This window comes from Rhincodon typus, chromosome 1, assembly GCF_021869965.1.
Source record: "Rhincodon typus isolate 14 chromosome 1, sRhiTyp1.1, whole genome shotgun sequence".
NCBI lineage: Eukaryota > Metazoa > Chordata > Chondrichthyes > Orectolobiformes > Rhincodontidae > Rhincodon > Rhincodon typus.
In genome coordinates, this window is record NC_063332.1 from 10838656 (window position 1) to 10852992 (window position 14337).

The 14337-nt window shown below is 41.9% G+C and overlaps 1 protein-coding gene across 1 annotated transcript in view; it reads left to right on the forward strand.

Annotated features, from left to right (window-relative positions):
* The first annotated feature begins 118 nt into the window (after positions 1 to 118).
* Positions 119 to 14337, forward strand: part of LOC109931558 (putative pre-mRNA-splicing factor ATP-dependent RNA helicase DHX32) — a 91101-nt gene continuing 76882 nt past the window's right edge. Inside the window, exons 1-2 of the mRNA XM_048601811.1 lie at positions 119 to 620; positions 11115 to 11466. Coding sequence (XP_048457768.1) covers positions 11155 to 11466 — 312 coding nt within the window. The 5' untranslated portion in view covers positions 119 to 620; positions 11115 to 11154. The remainder of the gene's footprint in view (positions 621 to 11114; positions 11467 to 14337) is intronic.

Sequence of the window (14337 nt, forward strand, 5' to 3'; positions counted from 1 at the left end):
ACCTGATTTGCTGTACTCACACAGATATACAGATGTATCAAGCAGGTGCCCCCTCCCCTTTAACCTGATTTCCTGTCGGCTCTGCCTGGCCCCGCCCTTCTCGCCCCTTTAATTCCAACATGGCGCCGCTGCCTGTGATCCTGGAGTCGGGGGCAGCGTCTGATCCTGGGCTGAGTCGGAAAAACGACAGAATAACCACAAATAGCAAATTAGATCTTTAAATCATTTCACCGGGAGGAGAAAGTAATGGAATAAATCAGGCGGGGGCACGCAGAGAGAGAGAAGGAATTAGAGCAAAATAAACAAATCCTGGGGAGGAATTGATCATTAAGTTTATTTTTAATGATGGTATTTATTATAATAATATAATTACATTGGGCTTTGTGGTTTAAAGACAAAGTCAAATTCGAGTGAGGAGCGAGCGACTGGTGTGTGTTTTGGGGCTGAACCGGAGTGTCCTTTTTAATCATCATTTGCAAGTCGGACAAATTGTTTTAAGAATTAATTTGCATTTTCCTTCAAAAAGAAAATAAACAGACCAGTACACAGAGAGAGGAAGGGGTGTGTGAAGGTTGTGGTGCACATTGTCCTTGGATTTTCCCTCCCAAAGGCAGGATCAGGTGAGTCTTATTTTCTGGCAGCCCAGAACTGCCGGCTAATTATTATTATTTTTTGAAAAAGATCAATATCTTTTCCTTTAAGTTGCATTCTCTGTATCTGTGCGTATGTTATACGTTCATTTTTCACTCTCTCTTTTCAATGATCTGTCTTTTCTCATTCCCTGTCCCCCAACCCACCCCCACGGTCTGACATTTGATTTTGATTATGTTTTTGTTTTGACCAGTCAATTTGTGTCTCTGTGTTGGGGAGATGGTGGTTTTTCTTTTGATGGAGGTGGTGGGGTTTTTTTTTTAATGGAGGGGTGAGGCTCGGGTGTTTTGGTCCCGTCTCGAGTTCCCAATGTTGGCAAGGAAGGCTGGAAACTACCCAGTTGCCTGTTGGTTCGTCCCAAAGAGCTTTACTGGCGGGTTAGTCGTGTACCTTGGAGGGTGGCACCCCATGCCCCAAACAATTTGTTTTGACTATACCCAGTGGCTGAGCACCCACTGCCCCCTGGTTTGAGGGCCCTGCAGATTCTGAACTTGACAGTTAAAGGGACGTTGTGCTCCACGCTTACCAAAGACCACTTACAATGCTGCTGTCTTGGAGGAAATGTGGACAGACGTTGTTCACAGCAAGGTCTCTCAGTCGGGAACTGCCAAACCTTCTACCATGTGTGATGTTGTGCGTGGGTTAATTATAGCCCTGGGCAACAGGAGAACTCTGCCTTTCGTTTGAAATAGGGCAGTGGATCTTTTCATGTTACCCGAGGACAGGTTTGACAGGTCATCCTAGAAGCTGCGCTGCAGTGCTACTTTGGAATGTCAGCCTTCATTTTGAATTGACTACTCTGGCTTTTGTTCAACTTTTGTTGAAATATGAATCTGTCTTGGCTTAAACCATAGTGATTTAATGTTCACTTGAAATCGCGTTGGGAGTTCTGGAGAAAAGCAAGTGCTGTGAAGTCAGAGGCCTCTTGATCATGGTGAACTTGATCATGCCTTGGAGCATGTTGGTACTGTCCCTGCCTTTGAGCCAGGGAGACCAGGTTCGAGTCTCACCTGCTCCAGAGGTGTGTAATAACATCTCTGAATGGGTTGATTAGAAAATACCACTGACTGAGTAAGTATACAGTTTTCTTTTTGAAGTTATTTGGAAAATGTTTTGTCGTGCTTTTGGTTGCAGTGGTCATTTGATCACGTCAAAAAAATTTCAGTAAATCAGGGAGAGTCAGCGTAGATTCCTGAAGGGTAGGCCATGTCTGACAAGTCTCAGAGATTTTGAAGAGGTGACAAAGATGGTGGATATAGCTAAGGCAATTTGAACTTCCAGAAGGCTTTTGATTAAAGTCCCACACAGGAGACTGTTACCTAAGGTGGAAACTCTCAGAATTGAAGGCAAATTACTGACACGGATAGGAAATTGGTTGAGTGGCAGGAAACAGTGAGCTGGAATAATGGGTACGCACTCCCATTGGCTGCACATGACTAGGAGGGATTCTGCAGGCATCTGTGTTGAGGCATCAGTTATTCACAATATTCATTAACAATTTGGATAATTGGTATAAAAAGTCAAATATTCACATTTGCTGACAACACAAAATTGGGTAGATAGTATTGACAACATGGTAAAATACAACAGGAGATTGATAGATTAGGTGAATAGAAAAAATGTGGCAGATGGATTTTAATATGGGCACTTAACTTTTAAGTGTTAAAGTATTAAGGTTTTTTTTTCAGAAGGCACAAAGATTATGTACAAGTAAGGCTTGGGGGTTCAAGTGCATAGCTTTTTAAAATGCCACGAATAGATGGAGAAAATAGTTAAGTCTAATGGACTACAGGACTTCATATCTAAAGGTCTGGAGTATAAATGAGGTGAGAGTGACAGCGCTTGACATCAAGACTGCAATCGACTGGTGTGGCATCAAAGAGCCCTAGCAAAACTGGAATCGATGAGTATCGGGGGCAAACGCTGCATTGGTTGGAGTCATATTTGGCACATGGGAAGATGGTTATGGTTGTTGGAGGTCAGTCATCTCAACTCCAAGATTGTTTCTGCAGGAGTTCCTCAGGGTAATGTTCTAGGGACAACCGTCTGCAGCTGCTTTAATCGATGACCTTACCTCCATCATCAGGTCAAAAATGGCAATGTTCACTGTTGCACAATGTTCAACACCATTTGCAACTCCTCCGATACTGAAGCAGTTCACGTGCAAATGGACAATACCCAGGCTTGGGCTGACAAATGGAAGGTAACATTTGTGCCACACAAATGCCAGGCAATGACCATCTCCAATAAGAGACAATCTAACCACTGCTCTTTGATATTCAGTGGTGTTACTAGCATTGAATCCTCCACTGTCAACATCGTTGGGGTTACCATTGATCAGAAACTCAACTGGACTTGCCATATAAACACAGTGGGTACAAGAGCAGGTCAGAGGGCAGGAATACTCTGGCAAGTAACTCACCTCCTGATTCCTTGCATGTCTGGATGGGTGCAACTCCAACAACACCAGCTTGACACCAGGACAAAGCAGCCTATTTGATTGGTGCCACATCCACTCCCTTCAGCACTGATGCTCCGTAGCAGCATTGTATATTATCTACAAGATGCACTGCAGAAATTCGTCAAAGGTCTGTAGATGGTACGTTCCAAACCCACAACCACTTCCATCTAGGACAAGGGCAGCAGATACATGGGAGCACCAACACCTGCAGGTTTACCTGCAAGCCATTTAGCATTCTGACTGTGTTCCTTCACTGTCTTTTGGTCAAAATTCTGGAGTTCTCTTCCTAAGGGCATTGTGGGTCAACCCACAGCACGTGGACTGCAGAGGTTGAAGAAGGCAGCTCACTACCACCTTCTCAAGGGCAGCTAGGGATAGGCAAGAAATGCTGGCCAGCAGGTGATTCTCATGTCCTACAAATGAATTTATGAAAAAGATGCAGACATTATCCTGCAGTTATACAAAACCCTAGTTAGCTCCGCTTGGAGGAATGTGAGCGGACCTGGGCTTCACACCTTAGGAAGGAGGTTTTACCCTGGAGGGAATTCAGTGTAGACCTACAAGGGTGGTACCTGGGCTTTAGGGGTTATGGTCTGAGGAGAAATTAGACATTTATTTTCTAGAATGTTGAAGGTTACAGGGTGATCTAATGGAGGTTTTCAGGATATTAACACAAAGACAGGGTGGATAACGATAAACTGTTTCCACTGGTTAAAGATTCCAGAACCGGGGGCGTAGCCTAAGAATTAGGACCAGACCTTTCAGGAGAGATGTTAGAAAGCACTTCAACACACAGTGGTGGTTTGGAACTTTCTTCCTCAAACAATGATGCTAATTCAATTGTTAAATTTAAATCTGAGAGACTAATTTTTATTAAGCAAGGGTATCAAGTGATATGGGCTCATAGTGAATGGCCTACTCCTGTTCCTACATTCCCATTCCAATGAGTGCTCATGCTCCAGACTCTCTGTTCTTGCGCTGTATCTCTTTTGGGAACCTCATGTTACCCAGTCCTTTAAGAAGGACATTCTGTTCAACAAAATGTATGCTTTTTTTGTTTGCGAAATGTGCCATGAAAGGTTAACCCAGACAGTGCTTGCAATGGTGTAAAACTCATTGCAAAATCGCATTAGGCCATACAAAGACAATCCCTGCCTTGCCACCCTGAAGTAACCCTTCCATCTTCAGAGATTGGCAAAAGCTATTTTTTGTTTCTCTCTGGCAATAATGGAGCTTTTCAAGTACTGCCACTTTTAACCAATTTGGCTTATGTGAAGTATCTTTTGGGATAAATGGTGAGCATTTTGTTTTAAAGATGGCATTGAATATGAAGTGTATGAATTCTTATGGAGTGCAAAATTGTCATGCTGTTTTATGTGCAATCTCGCGATGAATACATTGAATTTGATTATTTGTGGGACATGTGGTTTGCTGCCAAGGTTGGTGTTTATTGCCATGCCTGATGGTTCATTACTCTTTGGAATGAGGCAATCACTGCAGTCCACATAGTGAAAATGCTCCCACAGTGCCTTTTAGGGAGAGAGCTCTGGGATTCTGGCTCAGGAACAATGAAGCGATGGTACAAAAACAGAAGTTGCCGGAAAAGCACGGCAGGTCTGGCAGCATCTGTGAAGAAAAAGAATCAGAGTTAACGTTTCGGGTCCGGTGACCCTTCCTCAGAGCTTTTCCAGCAACTTCTGTTTTCCCACCTGACTTACAGCATCTGCGGTTCTTTTGGTTTGCAGTGAAGCAATGGTGATGTTCTTCCAGGTCAAGGTTGCGGTGGATTTGCAGGCTCCCATTGATCTTCTTGCCTTGTCATTCTATGAAGTAAAGTTTGCAGATTTGGGAGATGCAGTCAAAGGATCCTTAGTGAATTGCTGCTGTGTAGTTCATGGATGATTGAGGAATCGTCCAGCATTGTTGCAGCAGTCACCTTTTATGCACTGTGTAAGATTGTGACAGTAGAAAGTTCTTCTGATCTGAATGATGATATAACAACAGACTTGGCTAAAAATAGGCATCTTGGCATCTTATCATACTTCAAAGAGCATACCATGAATTGCAATTTGTGTGCACTTAAAATAATATCCTGCAGTACCTCAATTGTGTTGACTCTTGCATAAACTCATCTTGTGAGAATGAGTTTTTGACCTGTGTTTGTTCCCGTATTGGCGGGTTGTTTCCACTGGGTGGAGAATTTCGAGTACTGTGGCACAATGTCGGGATAAGGAGTTGACCCTTTCAGATTGTGAAATGGCTTCACTCAAAGGGTTGTGAATGCTTCATTGTTGAGTATTGTTAAAGCTGAATTTCTGATCTGTCAGGCAATCGAGTTGTCTGGTGCAGGAAAGAAAGGGAAACTGAAACTCGGGGTCAGACAGATTATTGTAGGGTGGAGCTGCCTTGGGATTGCCAAGTGATCTGCTGCTCCTGTTATTTAATGTTCTAATTAATGTGACCAAGTTAAATTCAACCTTATTGTTATTCTAGTCCTTGGGAGTAATCGGAATTATGGTGAGTTATTCTTAGACTTGAGAATTCTCGAGTGGGACTGCTTGTCTTTTGGAAACTGTTGCATTGTTTTCTTTCTATTCATCTGTGGGATGTGGGGGTCACTGGCTAGGCCAGCATTTATTGCCCAACCCAAGTTGTCCATTAGACACTTAAGAGTCAGCCACATTACTGTGGGTTTGGAATCTCGTGTAGGTCAGACCAGATGAGGATGACAGATGCCCTTCGTAAAAGGACATTAGTGAACCAGACAGGATTTTCCGACAACCAGCAGCATTTGCATGTGTCAACATCAGATTTTTATTGAATTCAAATTCCACAATCTACCATGGTGGAATTTGAATCTGGCCCAGAGAGTAATGCAGCATGGAAACAGGCCCATCGGCCCAAACTGGGCAATGCTGACCATGGTGCACCGTCAGGTCCATATTGGTCCATATCCCTCTTAAACCCTTCTCATCCACATAGCTATCCAAATGTTTTTTAAATATTACTATTGTACCTGCCTCAACCACTTTTTCCAGCAGCATCATTCCATATACGACCACTGTGTGAAGAAGTTGCCCCTTGGGTCCTTCTTAAATCTTTCTTTCCCCTCACCTTAAACCTATGCCCCCTAGTTTTCAATTATCCATCCCTGGGAAAAAGACGATATGCATTCATCCTATCTGTGCCCCGCAATGAGGTCCCCCCTCATTCTCCTATGTTTCAAGGAATAAGTTCTTATCTTGGCCAACCTCTCCCTATAACTCAGGCCTGCTAGTCCTGGCAACATCCTTGTACGTCTTTCCAGTTTAACTCTGTCTTTCCTATAACAGGGTGACCAAAACTGTACACAATACTCAAGTGCAGCCTCACCAATGACTTATACAACTGTACATATCATTCCAACTCCTATACTCAGTGCCTCGACTGATGAAGGCCAGCATGCTAAGCGCCTACTTCAAAACCCTGTCCATCTCTGAGGCTGCTTTCAATGCAATATGTACTTGTACTCCTAGGTCCCTCTGTTCCACAACACTCCTCAGGACCTTACCATTTACTGTATAAGTCCTACCTTGGTTTGACTTGCCAAACGGCAAAATTTCACACTTAACTGTATTGAATTGCATTTGCCAGTCCTCAGCCCACATCCCCATCTGATCAAGATCCTTCTGTAATTTTTGATAACCTTCTTCGCTATCAATGATACCTCCTGATTTTGTATCATCCGCAAACTTACTAATCATGCCTTGTACGTTCACCTCCAGATCATTTATGTAAATAACAAATAACAAAGGTCCCAGCACCCACCCCTGTGGCACATCACTAGTCACAGGCCTCCTTTCAGAGAAACAACCTTCAACCATCACCCTCGGGTTCCTACCATCGAGCCAATTTTGAATCCAATTAGCTAGCTCTCCCCAGATCCCATGCAGCCTAACCTTCATGGCTAGTCTGCTGTGCGGGACCTTGTCAGAGGCTTTACTAGATTCCACGTAGGCAACATCCACTGCCCTACCCTCATCCATCCTCTTGCTTCCCTCTTTGGAAAACTCTAAATGATTTATTAGACATGACTTCTGATGCACAAATCCATGCTGACTATCCCTAATCAGACCTTGACTATCCAAATGTTGGTTGATCCTGCCCCTCAATATCCTCTCCAAAGCTTGCCTACCACTGATGTCCGGCTCACTGGCCTGTAGTTCCCTGGCCTGTCTTTGATACTTTTCTTAAACATTGGAACAACATTTGCCACCTTCCAGTCTTCTGGAACTTCCCCAGTGACTAAAGATGAAACAAAAATCTCTGCAAGGGCCTCTGCAATTTCTTCCCTACCCTCCCACAACATTCGAGAATGGAGTTGGTCAGGCCCAGGGGATTTATCCACCTTAATGTGTTTTAAGGCTGCTAACACCTCCTTTCTGGTAATATGTATGCGGTCCAAAATATCCCCACTTGTTTCCCTTATTTCCTTAGCATCCATGATTCTCTCCTCAGTAAACACAGGAGAAATATTCATTAAAAATTTCCCCATCTCCTGTGGCACCACACATCAACAGCCATGCTGATCTTTAAGGGGACCTATTCTCTCCCTAGCCACCCTTTTACTCTGAATATAGCTATTGAACCTCTTGGGATTATCTTTAACCTTATCTGCCAGATCTATCTTGCCCTCTTCTTGCTCTTCTGATTTCTCTCTTTTATGTGTGCTCCTATACTTTTTATAGTCATCTAGAGATTCGCTTGAGCCCAATAGCTTAAACCCAATTTATGCCGCCTTCTTTTTCCTGACTAGAGCCTCAACATCACCTAGGTTTCTTGATTAATAGTCTAGTGATAATACCACTAGGCCGTTGCCTGCCTCCCTCTTGTTTCTGCAGTTATTAGAGAAGCTCAAAAAAATATTTTGAACATGTAGTATGAATACTGTTGCTGAGCAATGACAATATGTCCACAAGTGGTATTAACAAGAACTTTGTCAATTAACTATTAACCTTAGTCCTCAAGATTTACCATTTTCTCACCCAAGGCTACAAGCTCTCCTATAATTGCTTAGGATATCAAAATAACTGGCAACAACGACACTGAAAAAGACAAGGTGATTTCTTATAACTGCTGTTTGTGGGATCTTGTATACAAATTGGCTGCCTCACTTCCTACATTTCAACAGTGACTACACTTAAAATTTAAATTGGCTGTGGGCGATTTGGCGTGTGATGATAGGAAGTTCATTATTGGCATATTTATCTGCATTGAAACGGCATCCATGCAGCAGTTGCTGCTGAGAAATTGATATGACAAGGCAGATTCAGCCCTTAAGTACAAAATGGCTGCTATTTTATTGCTCCCAGATGTGCACCTGTTCCTGTCGAGTAACATGTGAAAAAAAAGTACTTTGCAGTTCTCCACGACTGAATATTGTGTAGAATTAGAGAGATGTAAAGTACAAGTGCAAGGTATTTCTTTCATTTTTGATATTTGGCTAGAATACAAATGGTATCTTTGAAGCCCTTCTTATCTTAAATAAGGTTGGAGGATAATTAGCACCACAATACCTCTATCTGTCAGCAACTGTTTCTGTAACAAAGATTGATTATAAATTCACGTAGTGCTTCTGGGTAACTGAGAGAGTCCTTGCATTCAAGATAACATGCTTCTTAAATTAGTTACTACAATGTGTAATGTTTGTTTATGAAACCTCTTTGTCATTGCCAGTATCACATTTCTGTAAGTTTCTCTTTACCTGTGCCCTGCCAAATCTCTTTTTGCAGGGATGTAACTGTAATACTGAGTAATTAAGGACCAAGATGCAGAGCTCATCAATAGGACAAAATGTATCTTCTGACAGTTCACTGCAAGGGTCTATGGAGCTGTCTCAATCCATCTGGATTTAGTGGCTGTTGTCTAACAGTGCTGAAGTAACATCCCCAGTGGGAGATGTCACAGGTTGGCTGATGTGTATAACTAAGGAAGGAGATCATTACCTTTTTCAAGGGAATGCGGTGAAGATTTATTCAACTTATTCCTGAGATAAAGAAATTTCCTGTGGAGAGAGATTGACGAGGATATCCTTAAATTCCCCAGAGAATAGGAGGAGAGAGGATTTTATTGAAATGTATAAAAGAGGGTTTGACAGTGAAGATGTTGAGACACTTTTTCTCGCTGAAGAAGCTAGAATGAGTTTGGGTGGGTTTGTGGAAATGTAAGGTGTGAGCGGGGTGCTTAATCTCAGACTAAAGGGTCAACTATGTAGACCTTCACTCTCAAACTTGTTAATATTTGGAATTTTTCACCCCAGAAAGTAGGATGCTCAGTCAAGAAGCAAAGTCAAGACAGAGGTCAGTTGATATGTGGGCAATGATATAGGGTATAGAGATATTATCGGAAACTGGATTTGAGGTGGAAAGTCTGCTCATCTTATTGAATGGCAGAGCAGACTGAGTCGAGCAAATGATGCCCACCTGCTCCTTTTTTGTTATGATCTTATGGGATGAAAACACCTGATTTTGCTGTGTTGGAATGTGATCAGTGTCTATATTTTTTTTATTCCTTCTAGACAGAAATGTAGAAAATACAGCCACAGCATTGAACATTGTTTTGAATGACTGTTACATTACTTGGACATGAATTCATGGATTAAATTGCATTCATGTGAAGAATGGTGGATGCTCTTCACAGTACAGGTCCTAAATGTTTTACCATTTCGCCTGCGATTGAGGACTAACACAGCTGCAACTTGGGCATTGTAAAGCCCACAAAAAGGATAGTTGACTCCCTCAAATACTTGACCTTAAAATTGGGAAATGAGGACTGATGTGAAGGAACTAACAGATGGATATTCCCTTGTGAATCATCATGCATTCAGTCAAAGCATAGTGAAACTAGCGGAGCTGTAGCAGCTGACCTATGTCTCGGAATCATGCGCATAAGAGCTGTGGTAAGATGGAGGAGGAGAGCAGGTTTCAAAAATTACATAAACCGAAAAAATTGCAGATGCTGTAAATCAAACAAAAATAGAAATTGCTGGAAAAGCTGAGGAAGGGTTGCAAACTCTGATTTTTCTCCACATATGCTGCCAGTCCTGCTGACCTTTTCCAGAAATTTCTGTTTTTGTTTCAAAGTCCATGTGGTTTGGATTGTAAAAGCCATCTGCAAAAACTTCTGGTTTACTAATATCCTTTTGGGACCGGCAATTTGCCAACCTTACCCAATAGAAACATAGAACATAAAGCAGCAGCAGGCCATTTGACCCTTCAGATGTGCTCTGCCATTCAATATGATCATTCCCGATCATCCAACTCGATGCCCTCTTCCTCTAGCCCTAAGAATTAGAGCAGTTTCCTTCTTGAAAACAGTCAATGTTTTGGCCTTTCTGTGGCAGAGAATTCCATGCTTGCCACTGCCTGGTTGAAGAAATTTCTTCTTATCTCAGTCCTAAATGGCCTACCACCTATGTTTAGACTGTGACACCTGGTTCTGGATTTTCCTGGTCATCACTTTCTGGTCTTGTTACGATTTAATAGGTTTCATTGCGATGCCCCCATATTCTTCTAAATTCTAGTGACTATAGCCTTAACTAATCTGGTCTCTCTTAATACTTCAGTCCTGCCAGTCCAAGAATCAGTCTGGTAAACTTTTGTTACACTTCCTCCATAGCCAGAACATCCTTTTTGAATACAGAGACCAGAAGTAGTCACAGCAGTTGTACAGTAGCCCTGTACAGTTGCAGCAAAGCATCCTGGCTCTTGTAGTGGACATGATTTTTATAAATAAAAAGAGCTTAAATATATTCTGAACTACTCCTAAGAGAGGAGGAAGTAATCATCAATAGGAGGGAATCAGAGCAACTTTTCCTCCTGTCTTTTGTTAATTGATTGGATCTAATTTTTTGGTGTTTGCAGTTGACTAGGAAGAGCTGTGTGAGTTCCATGTTCATGACTATTGTAGGCTCTGCCATTTTTGCCTGACTTGAATTTCTGGTCTCCGTTTTTTTTCTTTGCAGCATTGAAAACGGCACTTGGTTTGTAAAAGGGACTTGACGAATGGACATTGGCAGGATGGACAGTGAGCCTGAGGGCAGTGGACAAGCTGCTGACTCCAGCTCCATTTCATCAAAACTAAATGGTTTTACCTCTGAGTTAGAAGATGATAAGGATGAGGACTTGAACTGTGATAACAGTGATCTAGAAGTTAATCCTTTTGATGGGCTACCTTTTTCCTCACGATACTATGAGCTACTTAAACGGAGGAAAGCTCTGCCAGTTTGGAGTATCAAGTACCACTTCATGGAAAGTCTCGTCAACAATAATCTGGTATTGGTTTCTGGCAAACTGGGATGTGGCAAAAGTACTCAGGTCAGTGCTAAGTTGAAGAGTTTTATCCTAAAAATGGCAATATGCTGAAGTTGAATCAATATGTTAAACATTCTTTATTTTGTTCTAATTTGTAAGAATGTGATTCCTGAATTATGACACTTAATTGTATGACTGCATGCACAAATGTCCACAATAGTAACCTGAGCAGGTCAGACTTGGGGAATTATGTACAGAATAATTTACTTCCTGATTTTTCAATAGCCTATCCACCTCCAAGGTACAAGTCAAAATTGTGATAGAATGTCCACCACTTGCTCTGATATGCTCAACTCCAATAACACAGCAGAAACTCAACATCACAAAGGAAAAAGTAGCTTGATTGATTGGCATTCCATGCATTCCTTTCCCCTTTCACACACTCCACCATTGAAGCAAAACGTATACAATCTACCAGGTGCACTGCAGTAACTTGTCAATTCCACTTTGGCATCAACTTCTGAACGTGATCTCTGCCACCTAGAATACCAGATGTATGGGAACACTGTTGCCTGCAATCTCCCCTCCAAGCCACTCATCATCTTCACTTGGAACTGTATCCTTGTTTCTTTTACTGTTATTGGATGAAAATCCTGGAACTGCCACCCCCACAGCACTGGGTGTCCTTGTACCAGATGGACTGCAGTGATTCAGGAACATGTTGCTCTGCCACTTTCTTGCCAGAGACACGCTCATCCCATGAATGGATAAAGCAAAATAAGAAAACAACTTGTATGAAAATAAAATATTTGCAAATGTTAGAGGTCTGAAATAAAAAAAGGACAAACCTGGAGAAACTCCAGATCTGGCAGGATCCATGAAGGGAGCAGAGTTAACATTTCAAGTCCAATGTAATTTCTGTTCAGAACTGAAGGGTTGCATAGGACTTGAAACATTTAACTGTTTCTCTCTCCACAGGTGCTCCCAGACTTGTTAAAATTATCTTCCATTTTCTGTTTTTATTTAAGAAAATGGCTCACATTGTCCCTCCTGTATTTTTCACCTTTTACTGGCCTATTCATAATCTGATTGGTCTTCTGCAGAATAGTAGATTGAAGCAAAAGTCATTAACTGTTTTATTTTGTTCTTGCATTTTTGTCTGTTGTTTTCTGTCCCTTTGTTGAGAGCTCTGACCTTTGCTGGCATAGTTCCAGAAATGCTGGTGGTAGTAATTCTTAGTTCATCTGCTTGTCATTATTTGAGGGCCTGGTTTATTAAAATATGCCTGAGAGTCTGATGCTTCGGGGGCCTGAAATGAAGGAGCAGTAGTACTTCGGAGGATCGTAGGGCTGGAGGGGGGTACAGAGATACAGAGGGGTGAGGTTTGAAAACAAGAATAGTGTTTTAATTTGAGGCATTGTATGATTAATAGAACATAGAACAGTACAGCACAGTACAGGCCCTTCGGCCATGATGTTGTGCCGAACATTTACCCTAATTCTAAGGTCTATCTAACCTCCACCCCTACTTTATACTATCATCCATATGCCTATCTAACAGCCAGTTAAATGCCCTAATGAGGCCGACTCCACTACCCTCTCCTGCAATGCATTTCACGCCCTGACCGCTCTGAGTAAAGAACCTACCTCTGACGTCTCCCCTATATTGGGAGGCAATATTGGTTAGTGAGCTCAGTGGTTCAGCCTTAAGTCAGTCATTAAGGAGAGGAGGTGATTTGAGATTTGATTGATGTAGATCTCTTATTCAACATAATATTTTTTTAAAAAAAAAAGACTTGTACTGTGCTCTGACCTGGGCATGCTATGTACTCAATGCTGTTGTCAGGTGTGAAAAGTATTTTATCTTGTCGCTTCCCTGTTTTTAAAAATATAATTAAAAATCTTCTTTCAGGTTTTTTGATTTCCCCCACTTCATCCAGAATGAAGAAAATATTGCTGTTCTGTAGCATCATCACAATCCTGCAATATTACCAAGCGATGAATGTTGCACGAGCCATAAGAGAATTTTCCTTTGTTGTATCAGCCTTCTGATGGTGCACTCTGGGTTTCTGAGGATGGGACCTCTGACAGAAGTTAAAATGCTACCACTGAAAGAAAGGCCTAACTGGCTTCAAATTCTCAGTGACTTGGGCTTTTCAATGCCTTGATAAACCATCTGTTTTTAACTCATTTTTGTACTCAAAAATCTTCAATGGGAATAGAAAAACCGCAATAACTTTTAATTTCAATGCACACTTTGTATGGAGACATCCTTTTGTTTAACAGATTGATCTCCTTTTGAGAGTGCTGAATAGGATGGGGTGAGGATAGGAGGGAACACAAACATAACGAAAGATGATATTTTTGTTTTTCATGGATGAGAGGGAGGTGGCAAGGCAGAGAATGCTTTCAACTTTCAGCAGTCAATACTAAACTCGCAACTTTCCTGAATCCATAACATACAGATGTCAAGACTACCCTGGTAGTGTGCAACAAGTTCCATTTGGTTCCATCTCTAGGGGTATACTGGGCTGTTTCTTGCATCAGCACTTATTTGCTCTTACTCCTGAAATTATTGATGTGAAAAATCGTGAGCAATTTTCTGTTGTAAACTTGCCCCCACCGGGAAGACTGTTCACTATTTTTAAGACTATTGTACTAGCAAAAAATAACAGGTTAATATTTCAGACTGATAGCTAGAGAGCTTAAACTGAAGGGTAGGTGAACTCCAACAGACCGAATAACAAAAAACCTGATTAAGACCTATTCGGAGGTAGTAAGAACTGTCGATGCTGGAGTCAGAGATAAGTGTGGAGCTGGAGGAACACAGCAGGCCAGGCAGCATAAGAGGACTAGGAAAGTTGACGTTTTGGGTCGGGATCCTTCTTCAGAAATGATGCAATTTCTGAAGAAGCGATCTACGAGTGTTGGTTTG